Source organism: Oncorhynchus tshawytscha, linkage group LG10, assembly GCF_018296145.1.
Source record: "Oncorhynchus tshawytscha isolate Ot180627B linkage group LG10, Otsh_v2.0, whole genome shotgun sequence".
In the NCBI taxonomy this organism is placed as follows: Eukaryota; Metazoa; Chordata; class Actinopteri; order Salmoniformes; family Salmonidae; genus Oncorhynchus; species Oncorhynchus tshawytscha.
In genome coordinates this window covers 71,421,463-71,437,692 of record NC_056438.1, presented here as the reverse complement: position 1 = coordinate 71,437,692, position 16,230 = coordinate 71,421,463, and the positions used below count along the sequence as shown (strand labels likewise).

At 42.3% G+C, this 16,230-nt stretch overlaps 1 protein-coding gene and 1 long non-coding RNA gene across 3 annotated transcripts; both read right to left on the bottom strand.

Moving 5' to 3' along the window:
* Positions 1–6,306: 6,306 nt before the first annotated feature.
* Positions 6,307–14,567, bottom strand: LOC112260833 (fizzy-related protein homolog). Its single transcript, XM_042328985.1, has 13 exons — positions 14,404–14,567; positions 12,975–13,045; positions 11,953–12,081; positions 11,515–11,578; positions 11,271–11,401; positions 11,036–11,118; positions 10,707–10,890; positions 10,503–10,568; positions 10,219–10,321; positions 9,819–10,003; positions 8,504–8,737; positions 8,148–8,345; positions 6,307–7,964 (listed from the first exon to the last, which is right to left on the bottom strand). Exons 2-13 carry the CDS (start codon positions 13,041–13,043, stop codon positions 7,923–7,925), a joined length of 1,488 nt encoding a protein of 495 aa, XP_042184919.1. The 5' UTR covers positions 13,044–13,045; positions 14,404–14,567; the 3' UTR covers positions 6,307–7,922.
* On the bottom strand, positions 8,934–9,773 carry LOC112260846. 2 transcript variants are annotated; one of them, XR_006084367.1, is made up of 2 exons: positions 9,389–9,773; positions 8,934–9,224 (listed from the first exon to the last, which is right to left on the bottom strand). It is a non-coding gene; the product is annotated as an uncharacterized LOC112260846 (long non-coding RNA). The 2 variants fall into 2 exon arrangements; XR_006084368.1 differs by lacking the exon at positions 9,389–9,773 and adding an exon at positions 9,278–9,291.
* Positions 14,568–16,230: the final 1,663 nt, after the last annotated feature.

The following is a 16,230-nucleotide window of genomic DNA, read 5'->3' as shown; positions in this document are numbered from 1 at the left end:
TATTTCTGGATGTTCATCATCCATTTTGTATGATATGTTGCAAATCACAATTCCTACAATATTTTACGAATTGGATTTCATAATATATGTTCCCGAATTTGCAAAACATGATATGTTACATATTACAATTTGTTGTGGCTAACATTAGCTAGGTGGCTAACGTTAGCTAAGCTTTGATTTTATTTTGTTAAGTTCTCCAGTAGCCAGCGCCAATGGTAACAGCTAGTCTTACTGGGGTCCGACACATAACGAAAAGACATTAGAGACAAAAGACTTTACAATTGACATACATTTTAAAACGTGTGTGTGTGTGTGTGTGTGTGTGCCAATACATAGACACAAAAGGTAGGTCACATGGGGAGAGGCATTGTGCCTGGAGGTGTTGCTTTCTTTTTAGTTTTTTTTATCCAGGTTTGCTGTTCACTTGCCTTATATGAGATGGAAGGGAATTCCATGCGATCATGGCCCTCTACAGTGCTTTACGTCTCCTTGAATTTGTTCTGGACCTGAGGACTGTGAAAAAACCACCAGTAGCATGCCTGGCGGGGTAAGTGTGTGTCAGTGTTGTGTGTAAGTTGGCTATGCAAACAATTTGGAGTTTCCAACACATTCATGTTTCTTATAAAAAGAAGTGATGCAGTCAGTATTTCCTCAACTCTTAGCCAAGAGACACTGGCATGCATAGTACTGATATTTGTCCTCTGATTACAATGAAAAGCAAAATATGCTGCTCTGTTCTGGGCCAGCTGCACCTTAAACAGGTCCTTCTTTGCAGCACTTGACCATATGACTGGACAATAATCAAGATAAGATAAAAACTAGAGCCTGCAGGATGTGGAGTGGAGTGTGGTGTCAAAAAAGCAGAGCATCTCTTTATAATAGACAAACCTCTCCCCATCTTTAGTACCATTGAATCAATATGTTTTGACTATGACAGTTTACAATCTAAGGTAACATCAAGTAATTTAGCCTCCTCAACTTGCTCAACAGCCACACCATTCATTACCAGATTCAGCTGAGGTCTAGAACTTGGGGAATGATTTGTACAAAATATAATTTTAGTTTTAGAGATGTTCAAGACCAGTATATTAATGGCCACCCATTCTAGAACTGACTGCAACTATTTGTTTAGGGTTGTAGTTATTTCACTATATGTGGTTGCTGACTTCCTGGTAAAAATAGAAGAGTAGAGGGCCAAGACAGCTGCCCTGCGGTACACCACACTTGACATGTTAACATTATAGAAGCTTCCATTAAAGAAAACCAACCCTCTGTGTTCTATTAGATAGATAGCTCTGAATTCACAATATATCAGAGGTTGAAAATACCACAACACAGGTTATGGTCAATAAAATCCAAGGCTGCACTGAAATCTAACTGTACAGCTCCCACAATCTTCCTATGGTGAATAAAATATCAAGCATAGACTGTATAATACGGAATATGCATTTTACATTATGAAAAAATTAGATGTGAAAACGTGTCACTGTCTCTTTAACAACCTGTCGTTTGTGTCAGTGCTGAAAGTCTGTTGTTAATTTTTTTTGCTAGGAAATAGCATTGTATTTGGTCAAACACCATTTTGTCCTACAGTTTGCTAAGAGCTGGCAGCAAGGTGATAGGTTGGCTGTTAGAATCAGTAAAGGTCGCTTTACCATTCTTTGGTAGCTGAATGACTTTGGCCTCCCTCCAGGCCTGAGGACAAATACCTTCCTCGAGGCTCAGATTAAATATATTACAGATAGGACTGGCTATAGAGTCAGCTACCATCCTCAGTAACTTTCCACCTAAGTTGTCAGTGCCAGAAGGTTTGTCATTATTGTTCGATAACAATCATTTTCCACCTCTCCCACACTGACTTTACAAAATTAAAACTTACATTGCTTTTCTTTCATTATTTGTTTTTGTATGCATGAATAGGACTGCTCACTGTTCATTGTTGGCATTTCCTGCCTAAATTTTCCCACTTTGCCAATTAAGTAATTATGAAAATAATTGGCAACATCAAATGGTTTTGTAATGAATAAGACATCTGATTTGCTGAAAGATGGAGTTGTCTTTCTGCCTATAATTTTATTTAAAATATTCCAATGTGTTTTTATATCATTGATCTTGGCTTCATAATATAGTTTTTTGTTCTTTCTGTTTCAACCATACAGTTGTTCAATTCCTTGTCAATTCATGGAGCCTTAACAGTTCTAACAGTCAGTTTCTTAACAGGTCAATGTTTATAATTTTAAGAAGAAATTTCATAAATTTATCAAGTGTAGATTCTGGATGATCCTCATTAATCACACCAGACCAAAAAATATTTTAAACATCCACATAAATCACAGCAAAATCTTTTGTATAATCTCACTATTTTAGGCCCAGCTTTTGGAACCTTGGCTTTGCTGGATATAGCAGCGCATCACTGCATCCAACGGATACAGCTTTAGAACAAAGTTCGACAGTATTAGTAAAAATGTTATCAATACAGATGGACGATATAGTTCCTGTAGTGTTTGTAAACACCATGGCTGTTGATTGTGGCCTGTGGAATATTGTCCCACTCCTTTTCAATGGCTGTGCGAAGTTGCTGGACACGCTGTCGTACACGTCAATCCAGAGAATCCCAAAGATGCTTAATGGGTAACATGTCTGGTGAGTATGCATGCCATGGAAGAACAGAGATTTTCAGATTCCATTAATTGTGTACCGATCCTTGTGCATTATAATGCTGAAACTTGAGGTAATGGCGGCAGTTGAATGGCACAACAATGGGCCTCAGGATTTCATCACAGTATTTCTGTGCATTCAAATTGCCATCGATTAAATGAAATTGTGTTGTTGTTTGTAACTTATGCCTCCCCATACCATAACCCCACCGCCACCATGGGGCATTCTGTTCACAACGTTGACATCAGCAAGCCACTCGCCAACGCAATGCCATACACGTGGCCTGTGGTGTTGAGGCCGGTTGGACGTACTGCCAAATTCTCTAAAATGAGGTTGGAGGCGGCTCATGGTAGAGAAATTAACATTACATTCTCTGGCAACAGCTCTGGTGGACATTCCTGCAGTCATTATGCAAATTGCATGCTCCCTTAAACTTGAGACATCTGTGGCATTGTGTTGCGACAAAACTGCACATTTTAGAGTGGCCTTTTATTGTCCCCAGAACAAGGTGCACATGTGTAATGATCATGCTGTTTAATCAGCTTCTTGATATGCCACACCTGTCAGGTGGATGGATTATTTTGGCAATGGAAGAATGCTTACTAACAGGGATGTAAACAAATTTGTGCAAAAATTTGAGAGATTTGGAACATTTCTGGGATGTTTTATTTCAGCTCATGAAACATGGGACCAATACTTTACATGTTGCGTTTATATTTTTGTTCAGTGTAGATACTGACTGTTAGCACTTGGTGGCCTATAGCAACACCCTAAAATAATAGGCTTTTGATGATGCAGGTGAACCTGCAACCACAACACTTCAGCTAGCGGTTAGGGTTAAGAGTCAGGGTAGCCTAGTGGTTAGAGTGTTGGACTAGTAACTGGAAGGTTGCAAGTTCAAATCCCCGAGCTGACAAGGTACAAATCTGTCATTCTGCCCCTGAACAGGCAGTTAACCCACTGTTCCTAGGCTGTCATTGAAAATAAGAAATTGTTCTTAACTGACTTGCCTAGTTAAATAAATAAAAGGTTAAAGCTTGAAGGTTAGCTATCATGCTAAGTAGTTGCACATTTTCTAATTAGCTAAAATTGTCCATGATGAGATTCAAACCCACAACCTTTGGGTTGCTAGACATTCGCATTATACGACCACCCTACTTTCATTTTTGACCTAAGTGACCTTCTGTCTTACGTAACATAGGCCTACTACTGTCCTAGATTTACTAGTCTATAAGACCAGGCTGTACATTCAAATGATTATTTTGAATCAAATAGCAGCAAAAACCTGCACGAACTACAGCCTGATCTTGGTGCGGAAATGGAACAGGGGTGTGGATGAGGCTGCTGCTGTAGGAGACAACGTCCTCTGGTCATTCCTTTGCACTGGGACAGCTACAAGAGCCATCTAACAGAGGGCTTCAGTTCATAGTACGATATTCTTCATCACACACAGCAATCAAAACTCTTTAGCAATAGTGATGTATGTCTTGAGGGATTATTCCACACGTTCTGCCGATTACACATGCTCCACATTCCCATTCATAGACAGTTGATCATACAAACGATTACACATGCTCCACATTCCCATTCATAGACAGTTGATCATACAAACGATTACACATGCTCCACATTCCATTCAGACAGTTGATACAAACGATTACACATGCTCCACATTCCCATTCAGACACAGTTGATGATACAAACGATTACACATGCTCCACATTCCCATTCAGACACAGTTGATCACACAAACGATTACACATGCTCCACATTCCCATTCATAGACAGTTGATCATACAAACGATTACACATGCTCCACATTCCATTCAGACAGTTGATACAAACGATTACACATGCTCCACATTCCCATTCAGACAGTTGATGATACAAACGATTACACATGCTCCACATTCCCATTCAGACAGTTGATGATACAAACAATTACACATGCTCCACATTCCCATTCAGACACAGTTGATACAAACGATTACACATGCTCCACATTCCCATTCAGACGCAGTTGATACAAACAATTACACATGCTCCAATTCAGACGCAGTTGATGACACAAACGATTACACATGCTCCACATTCAGACGCAGTTGATGATACAAATGATTACACATGCTCCACATTCCCATTCAGACAGTTGATGATACAAACGATTACACATGCTCCACATTCCCATTCAGACAGTTGATGATACAAACAATTACACATGCTCCACATTCCCATTCAGACAGTTGATGATACAAACGATTACACATGCTCCACATTCCCATTCATAGACAGTTGATGATACAAATGATTACACATGCTCCACATTCCCATTCAGACAGTTGATGATACAAATGATTACACATGCTCCACATTCCCATTCATAGACAGTTGATGATACAAACAATTACAAATGCTCCACATTCCCATTCAGACGCAGTTGATGATACAAATGATTACACATGCTCCACATTCCCATTCAGACAGTTGATGATACAAACAATTACACATGCTCCACATTCCCATTCATAGACAGTTGATGATACAAATGATTACACATGCTCCACATTCCCATTCAGACAGTTGATGATGATTACAACATTCAGATTACAGTTGATGATACAAATGATTACACATGCTCCACATTCCCATTCAGACAGTTGATGATACAAATGATTACACATGCTCCACATTCCCATTCAGACAGTTGATGATACAAATGATTACACATGCTCCACATTCCCATTCATAGACAGTTGATGATACAAACAATTACAAATGCTCCACATTCCCATTCAGACGCAGTTGATGATACAAATGATTACACATGCTCCACATTCCCATTCAGACAGTTGATGATACAAACGATTACACATGCTCCATTCCCATTCCCAAATGATTTCATTCCCTTTCAGACAGTTGATGATACAAATGATTACACATGCTCCACATTCCCATTCAGACAGTTGATGATACAAATGATTACACATGCTCCACATTCCCATTCAGACAGTTGATGATACAAACGATTACACATGCTCCACATTCAGACGCAGTTGATGATACAAATGATTACACATGCTCCACATTCCCATTCATAGACAGTTGATGATACAAATGATTACACATGCTCCACATTCCCATTCATAGACAGTTGATGATACAAATGATTACACATGCTCCACATTCCCATTCATAGACAGTTGATGATACAAATGATTACACATGCTCCACATTCCCATTCAGACAGTTGATGATACAAATGATTACACATGCTCCACATTCCCATTCAGACAGTTGATGATACAAATGATTACACATGCTCCACATTCCCATTCATAGACAGTTGATGATACAAACAATTACACATGCTCCACATTCCCATTCAGACAGTTGATGATACAAACGATTACACATGCTCCACATTCCCATTCATAGACAGTTGATGATAGAAACGATTACACATGCTCCACATTCCCACTGAGACAGTTGATGATAGAAACGATTACACATGCTCCACATTCCCATTCAGACAGTTGATGATAAAAACGTACTCGAAAACCTTATATACAATCACTTTTTTCTCTCTTAAAAAAAATAAAAACATTCAGTTTCTCTCAGTACAGAAATCTTCATAACATTCTTTAGGCATTTCAAGTTGGCAGCATTCTTTGTTTTTATTTGTTTCTAAGTGGCATAAATGGAGTACAAATGCTTATTTAGGACTGGAGCTAGTATATACACCGAACAGATCAGCGTTCCACCTTTCTCAGATAATATTCAACTCTCAGAACAAGCTATAGGTGTACTACTGGACACTTTTACACAGCTCAAATAAATACCACTCATTCAAAGATGGCACACCAGGTCACTCCAACACCACATCCAAACTGAGAAAATGAAAAATAATCACTAGAAAAATCGGCCTAAACAGTTCTTTTAAATGAATTAAAACAAAATGAGATATTTTCACATCTGCTTAGAGTCAAGAGCAAAACATAAGCTGAGGAAAAAGATAAGTGCCATGGACTAAATATATATATTTTCCCATTTTTTTTTTTTTACCAGACACACACAGCACAATGCACTAGTAATGCCTTTAAGAGGCCATCAACAGCTTTCCTTTTTTCTTTACAGTGACTTTCAGTTCCTGCTACACCCAGGAAAAAAAGTTACCCTGATTAAGATTAAAAATGGTACTTTTGATATCAGTTTTTTCTTTCTTGTATAAGTCTCAATGCAAAGGTTATGCCTCGTTATTTACATCTGTTTTGAATGCTACTAGCCCATTATCAGACTGAGTGAAATTCTAACTCAAGACAGCAATAATGTGAAATGTGTCTAGGTAAATGTAGGTTAAGATAGAAACGGGTTAAAAATGAAAAAAGACAACTGCCAAAACTATACGATTTACAGATAACTGTAAGTGAGTATATGTAGTTTGTTTGCGGCCACTGCTCAAATTACAATTGCAGATTTTTTTCTAATTAAAAAAACATAAGATTTCCACCATTATTATTATCACGCATCATCACACTTCAAATGAACTTAAAAAGGTGTTTTTACAGGGTGAATAAATTACAATGGTCTACAACATGCAAAAAACCTGTGAGCTCCCACCTCTCAAGCCCTAGGGTTAACCATCACTAGTTTACAAGCAGGTACAGGACAGCTCACCCTGAAGTCAAAGCATGTCATACATTTCCATACCTTCAATGGTGAAAACACGAGTTTGATTTTAGACGTGAACTATCCCTTTAAGGCAGGCACAAACACAAAAGCATCAGGCTCTTCATAAAGTCTGACACAGAAAACATTAACACACAGAAAACAAAAACCAAACATAGGCTGCAGAAGCAGACGACACGTGATAACGATGTTTAAAAAAAAAAGAAAAACAATAAATAAACATTCAATAAAAGGACAAACGTCGTATTTGGCAGGTATGCACACAGTGTCTGTCAAAAAACAGAATCACTTGGGGGAAAGTTCCAGAGTCCTCTTCTTCCTCTTCCGGGGAAAGCACCAATATGGGTATGGGGGTGTGACCTTGTGATGTCACACTGGTTATGATGGGCGGTGAGGCAGTGGAAGAAGACTTCTCTATCGGCTTGACGACCTGGCCTTGGGTATGTGAAAGGACCCTAGCCTACCAGAGGCCTAGGAAGAGAAAAGGGGTCGGACTTGTTGTGTGCAGTACATTATTCCCTATGGGCTTGTTCCCCCACCCCGCTTGTTCCCCCTGCCGGACAGCTGCGCCCCTCTGGCTACCGGATCCTGGTGAACAGGTTCAGAACAGATACAGACTCCTGCAGAGGAAGAGAGCAGGGGTCAGATCTCTAAAAAACTACAATCCTCTATATCAGCTGAGACAGTGGTTTTGCTTATTGGGTTGTTATTTATAACAAAATCATTTGAAAGGTAGACTTCATATAGGGCACAACGCAGCACAAAGATCTATGTTCGCCAATCAATATGAGGTGTCTGGCTACCTTGGTGGACCTCATCTTGCTGAAGACGTTCCAGAAGCGCAGTGTCTCGTCTCCGGCTCCTGTGACGATGGCCTCTCCGTCTGGGGACATGGCCAGGTAAAGCACTCTGTAGGAGTGGCCTGTGAGTTTGGCCACCTGCGTGAGGGAGGGGTACTTCCACACTAAGATCTGGTTCTGGGAGTAGCCGTGTGTGCTTACCTGGAGGTAAAAAGGACTTTAGTCACAAATGTTTAGGAGTCAAAATGATTTCCTTTAAAAGGGCCTGTCTTTGTGTCAAATATATGGAAAATATCAAATTTCATACAAATTTTTGTTTCCCACAGAATGACCCTAAAAAGCCGCCCCTACCTACGTACCAGTTCGTTGGTGTGCTTGGACCAGGCCAGGTTGCAGACCTGGGAGCCCGTGTCGGTGCACTGCAGGGGCTGGCCTGTCAGGGTGTTCCAGAAGCGGATGCAGCGGTCGGCCGTGCCCCCTCCAGACGCCAGCAGGCCATGCTGATGGGGGGACCAGGCGATGGCCTTCACTGCTGCCAGGTGCTCCGTGTACTGCTGCACCGGGAGAACGCTGGAGTGGTTCCATACCAGCAGCTAGAGGAGGGATTGTTATTTTTCTGGGAAGTTAATGCCATAGGATAAGGACAAAAGCAGGAGTGTACAATAGTTATTCAAGAGGTTTGTGTTTGTCCTGTAATCCCCCTAGGCCAGTAGTTGGTGGTCTGTGCTGTGTGTACCTTGATGTCATTTCTCCATGAAGCCAGTGGTCGGTGCTGTGTGTACCTTGTCATTTCCCCTAGGCCAGTAGCTGGTGGTCTGTGCTGTGTGTACCTTGTCATTTCCCCCTGAGGCCAGTAGCTGGTGGTCTGTGCTGTGTGTACCTTGTCATTTCCCCCTGAGGCCAGTAGCTGGTGGTCTGTGCTGTGTGTACCTTGTCATTTCCCCCTGAGGCCAGTAGCTGGTGGTCTGTGCTGTGTGTACCTTGTCATTTCCCCCCGAGGCCAGTAGCTGGTGGTCTGTGCTGTGTGTACCTTGTCATTTCCCCCTGAGGCCAGTAGCTGGTGGTCTGTGCTGTGTGTACCTTGTTGTCATTTCCCCCTGAGGCCAGTAGCTGGTGGTCTATGCTGTGTGTACCTTGCCATTTCCCCTGAGGCCAGTAGCTGGTGGTCTATGCTGTGTGTACCATGTTGTCATGGTCTGTGCTGTCCCCTGAGGCCAGTAGCTGGTGGTCTATGCTGTGTGTACCATGTTGTCATTTCCCCCTGAGGCCAGTAGCTGGTGGTCTATGCTGTGTGTACCATGTTGTCATTTCCCCCTGAGGCCAGTAGCTGGTGGTCTATGCTGTGTGTACCATGTTGTCATTTCCCCCTGAGGCCAGTAGCTGGTGGTCTATGCTGTGTGTACCATGTTGTCATTTCCCCCTGAGGCCAGTAGCTGGTGGTCTATGCTGTGTGTACCATGTTGTCATTTCCCCTGAGGCCAGTAGCTGGTGGTCTATGCTGTGTGTACCATGTTGTCATTTCCCCCTGAGGCCAGTAGCTGGTGGTCTATGCTGTGTGTACCATGTTGTCATTTCCCCCTGAGGCCAGTAGCTGGTGGTCTATGCTGTGTGTACCATGTTGTCATTTCCCGAGGCCCCCTGAGGCCAGTAGCTGGTGGTCGGTGCTGTGTGTACCTTGTTGTCATTTCCCCCTGAGGCCAGTAGCTGGTGGTCGGTGCTCCACTTGAGGCCGCAAACTTCCTGTCGGTGTCCCTGGAGACGACGTTCTGACTGGAGGGGTGGGGCTCGGATGTCCCTCTGCAGGATAACCCTGTCACGACTGCCAGATGACAACTGGTCGGCATTCCACGCCAACGCACCTAGAGAGAAAGATTTAGCAAAAAATATAAAAACAGCTGAAATGCACTCAGTTTTCATAGTTTTCTTTTGACTTAAGGATGAATAATTCATGATGAAGCCATAGCAATAGAATTACTAGATATTATATTCCATTGTTGCAGCACTACCGTTCCTCGGAGTCAGAGGAGTAGCTCTCCTATTCTCTCTGTAGGACAGCCAGCCTCCTCCTACTCACCCACTCTGGCTGTGTGTCCCTCCAGGACTGACAGTTTCTTCCCTGCTGCTGCGTCCCAGATCTGTACATAGCCCTTATGAGTCCCCACCGCTACTAAGTTCCCCTTGAGAAACCACACACACACACAAAAGAGTACAATAACCAGACACACATGGTATCAGGGCAAATCCATCACACCCCCTGAAGCATATAGAGCCAGGACTACAGAGCCCTGGAGGTATAGGGTAAACTGTAAATAAGGGGTGTACATGACAACACATAGGAGTTAAAGCAGACAGACTCACCCTCTCTGACCAACCCACTGACGTGACAGAGTCCCCTTCCACTGACAAGTCACACAGACGCGTCACCTGAAGACCAAAAGACACAATCCATAGATTGTCAATTTCCAACTCACATCATATGAAAGAGTTTACGAGAGAGAGGCATTTGCGATAAGTGGAGACAGTGTCACTGATTTCAGTGTGATAACACACAAACACACACACCTGGCTAGTGCAGGCGCTCCAGAGGTAGACGCAGGTTCCCAGGCCGACACTGAGGACGTTGAGGGAGGACCAGTCCACCAGGTTGAGATAGAAGTCATCCTGCAGCTCTGGAGCATCAAGCACCTTGAAGGGGATCTTAGAGATCTTACGCGTGGGTTTCCTAGGCGACCGTAACAGCTTCTGACTACAAGGAGGGAGACAAGACGGATGACTCATTCAATGTGACACAGAAAATACTCATTATAATGAAATGAGAGGGAGAGGAGAACTAGAATACCACTGTTAGCCATATAATATAAAACCAATGCATAGGTGAAAGTGGTGAATACCTGTTGCTGCTAACAGGAGACAAGGAGTATGGAGACACTGTGTTGCCATCCTCGGGTAGAGATCGCTTGGCACTGACAGAATACTGTAAACACAAACAACTGGCATATTTAGTATCAAAGGTAAACATGTTGTACGACTAACAAATGAAAACTGCAGCACACACAATACACTAGCCCTGGTAGCTTTGAAAAAGACGCTATTCCAACAGAATGTGTAAGGGCCTATGTTAAGTACACTGAAGAGGCTCCTCTTGGCGGGGGTGGAGGGCTGGAGGCGACGGTCCTCTGACTGGGGATCCTGGACCTTCTCTATGCCTGCCCCCAGCAGCTCGTTCTTCAGTAGGGCAGAGTACGCCAGGCCGTCCGCTAGGAGGGGGGGGTATGTTAATCTCCATTTTAATGGGAATGAATGAATGAGTAAAACAGAATCAATGCACACTACAGAAACACAATAAATTCAACAGAGTCAAGAGGCTCACCTTTGCTAGTGTCTGTAGTGCCATCCTTTGTCTTCCTGTTCTGATTGTGAGACTTCTCATTCTCCTACACAACAACATTAACAGTGACTAATATGTAGAGACAGGAGAGGAGTGCTTCATTGGTTTATAGTTAATCCATGAGGTGCTCTTTGATCATGGGGTGAAATACTGTAGATGATTTGATGCTGGATAGTAAACAATGCCGGAAAAGCCTTTGCAACCAAACTTCCGGAAGTAATCAAGGCACTCATGTAGTGGAACAATTTTAAAAGCCTTTTTAATGCATAGCAAAAAAATGTTAAATCCACCGACATGTTGCGGCTACAACACCCTTCATTAGGGTGACAGAAAACAGAAACCCAGCAAGTGACACGATCAACACAGATATAAAACTTGGGGCACAAAAAAAATCCCGAAGTTCATTGCGGGGGGACTCACGTTGATGCGGTGGAAGTTGACGCTCCAGTTGGCGCCGGCGCGGGAGGGGATGAAGCGGTCGCCATGTTTGCTTGGTGACGACAGGGGGGAGTTGGTGGGTGTCAGGGCTCGTACTGTATCTATGGCCTTCTTCATGGGGAGAGAGAAGGGGATACATGGTCAGAGAGGGACTCGTTCACAGAGAGGACAATTGAACCACGAAAGATGAGAAAACGACAACCATTGCACATTAATAGCTCATGAGATCTGCAGAGCCCAGGCGAGATAAACAATTAACCAAGGGGGTTTCGTGATTCGTGGATGAGGTGTTCAATAGAGATACAATTAAAAGGAATGCTCTAAGATGTAGCCTATGCCTATTTTCTAATGGGTTTCCACAGGGAGAGAGGAGGGGTGAAACTCGACCTAAAGTAAACAGGAGGGGTCAATCAGAGAGGTGGTTTTAATGCAGACAAAACATCAGGGGATCTGACAGAGCAACTAATTGAATAAAACCGCAGCTCTTAGACTTCACACACTGTTGGACAGCAAAGCTCTCGTGTCACACAGACATCCTCTTTAGTCTTCACAAAGCAGTTTTGTTATTAAACATGTAAGGGAGGAGCCAGTATCAGACTATTGTCAAGCTAATCTGAAAAAATCTATAGTCTTTGTTCAGTAGCTGTCAACTTCAAACACTGACAGTGTGTTCTGCTTAGGCTAAATGTATGACCGATATAGTTTAGCAAGAAAATAATACACAAACTGGTTCTCTAGTACAGCCTACTGGTACACCTGACCTAATTTCAGGGGATTTGTATCTTTGGATAGATGACCATATGCTACGTCCCATCAACTGAACTAGAACTTACTCTTGAAATCCCTGAACATTATGCTGTCAGCCGAGTGTGCCAACCAATTCAGACAAATACATCTAGATGTTGGCATCTGTAACATCATATGCCACCTCAATACAGAATGATATTGTGCAACACAAGTCAATCCAGAATAATACACAACTTTTATTGAGTCTATACACTTACTAAAGGGCTGGCATTCTCGTTCTGGATGTTGATCTGCCTGAGCAGCCGACACTCATAGTCCTGGTCCATGTCTGTAAAGGAGCACATTTACATTGTCATTTAGCGAACACTCTTATCCAGAGCAACTACGGTTAAGTACCTTGCTCAAGGGCACAACAGATTTTTCACCTAGTCGGCTCGCAGATTTGAACCAGCAACCTTCTGGTTACCGGCACAATGCTCTTAACTGCTAGGCTACCTGCCACCCTACAACAGGGACGTAGCAGACCAACTCATTATTTGGACACTGTAGCAAAAGCAACAAAAATTTGAGCTTCAATTGGACAAATGCAGGTAGGTCCCTCCTCGTTTTGTTCCATTTCGCTCTACAAATTCACCCCAGAAAAGATACAGCATGGATATAACTTTAAACATTGTCATCTGCACAGATCCCCAAAAAAGTATATATTTTTATTTAACTAGGCAAGTCAGTTAAGAACAAATTCTTATTTACAATGACAGCCTTGTTAACTGCCTTGTTCAGGGGCAGAACGACAAATATTTACCATGCCAACTCAGGGATTCGATCCAGCAACCTTTCGGTTACTGGCCCAACGCTCTAACCACTAGGCTACCTGCTGCCTCTATGACAGTGGTTCCCAACCAGGGGTACTTGGCCTACTGGTAAAATTGACATGACTTCGGCAATACTCCTGGCAGAGAAAAATTTACTTGGTGGTACAGTAACCCCAAAAGGTTGGGAATCACTACTATATTATACTGTGAGGTGTATATAAACAACACCTCAGATTCATGGCACTGCTTTTACTTCTGGAAATTGTACCTAACTATTGGGGTCGTTTTGTGTGGAGACTTGACCAGCTGGTTCACTAATCTCGATTTATCTTCTGTCGTGCTTGTTGTATAGTATCATCAGAAACCTGTTGGCATTGCTTATTGATGTCGTGACCTGTAAACTTAGCCCATTGACAGAAGGCCTCAGAACGGGTGAACATCACTTCCATCCCATAACTAACATTACGCTTGTCACTTTCATGCATCTCGATGAAGGAGTGGAAATATGCGGATTTCTTGGAATTTCGTATTAAAGTTCTACCGGTCTGCTCAACAAATACTAATCGATGCTGTAGACAGCTAACGTTAGCTAATTAGTCGACAAACCTGAGTGCTCGTTGCACTAGCTAGCTACAAAGCTAACGATATCTAGTTAGGCATTAATAGCTAGCTAACGTAGTTCAAGACAAGATAGCCAACATGGGCGCCACTTTTAAACACCATTAGATAAGGCCACTGATAGTAGCTAGACTACCATTAGCACGCTGAATAGGCTAAAAGTTAGCACTATCTAGCTACCGTTAGCTATTGTGATTGTTTATCTCCAAACGTTCGAACTTGTTTCTCACACAATTCTTTTTTCCGATTGACCTACCGTGCAGCGTCAAAGACTCTCAGTTATGCACCAAGTTTGAGACGGTTTGTTTGGCTAGATTTCTTGTAAAATAAATCAATTTTATTTATTCTCCAGCCCAGACAGAGACAAATGTTTAGACCAACAAATCGAACAAACGCTCGACTGGGATTCGCAAAGCAACATGGGAATGGCGCGGTGACGTCACTGTTTTTGAATCACACATTTTACGTCGTCAAGGGAACAGAGGGTTTCCACTAGTTAGCACAGCCACAAAGTCAACGCTAAGCTTTTCGGTCATAATTTAAGGTTAAGGTTAGGGTTAAGCATAAGGTTAGCAGTATGGTTAAGGTTGGGGTTAGGTGTACAATCAGATTTTATGAAGATTTTTTTACATTGTGTTTATGGTAACGAAGGACTACCAGGCAGAGGGGGCCGGCAGGGAGGTAAAACCAGTGACCATAGTTTCTAAACCATCTTTGATGAAACATCTTTAAGAGGACATTACTGTGCTAAAGATATTTACCATTGATAACCCAATCATAAAAAATGCAATTACTTTGAAGTGAAACTAAGAAGAAAGAAGAAGCACCAAAATGGGATAGTCTCTTTGTTACAGTTGAGACATTCCATTGAAAGCTAATAATGGGCTCGTTTGACTAGTAAGGCTAAAGCAACCGACTGTAGCCGAAAGTCGAGGAGTGAAGTCGACGGGAGGTGATCTGCAACATAAAACGTTTTCTTTATAATGTCGAAATAAACATGTCCCCAACCCCCATATCACACACTCATGAACTGAAATCATATGTGTGTTCAATATACAATCAATTGAGAGAGAGCCTCAAATATCACACCAATTTGTATATATCCCAGGTAAATTAGATTCTGTTAGTGATAGGTCGTTTGCGAACGAGTTGGCTCACATATCAGAAGAGCCAAATATATTTATTTAAAAAATTAAGATATAAATAATCAAAATATTTAAATGAATAGAATTAACTAATTCAAAGAACGAAAAAAATAAAATAATATAGGCCTAAATGCTCAAGCGCACACACATTCGTTCTGACCGTCTGCTCAGACTAATTAATAGCCTCACCTGCTGTTCCTGTCAATCAGACACGCTGTGTCAACCAATGAACCAAAGATGCGCGAGGGAGGGCCGAGCCAACTCGCTCACAGTCACACACGTTGCAGACGAAGAGAGAGAGGTAGGACATCTGTGAAAACAACAGCTGGAAAATGAGACTAAAGCACAGTAGCATTTGGATGCATTTTAATAAACAAGACAATGTTAGAGCACAGTGTAGAATTTGCCAAAACAAAATCTCATATAAAGCCGTTTCTACGCACAAGCTACACCGGTTTATGCGGACTGTGCACCCATCTGTGAAGCTAGCTGTAGCGGAGCTTCGAGAAACTAGCGGGCCTGCTAGTGATAGTGGTGGAGCCAGTATCCACTCAGTCAAGTAGGCCTACTCCGCGACCCTATGGACCAGTTTATACCAAAGTCTATGTCTGTAGCAAAACAAGGCCAAATTGATATTGCATTGGCTAAAATGATTGCCACCGATTTCCAGCCATTTTCGATCGTGGAGGACAGAGGTTTTAGAAATTATAGCAATAGTCTAAATCCAATGTACACAATTCCAAGCAGGAAAACCCTTTCAAAATCACTTATTCCACAACTGTATGGGAGCACACAGGCTTCAGTGCTGGAAAGAGTCCAAAAAGCTACTGCAGTTTTAACACTGTAACATAAGCAAAGCCATGAAAATCTTAAAATGGACCCATCATCCATGTCTTGCCCACACAATCAACCTGATTGTAAGAGATGCTCTGAAGGAG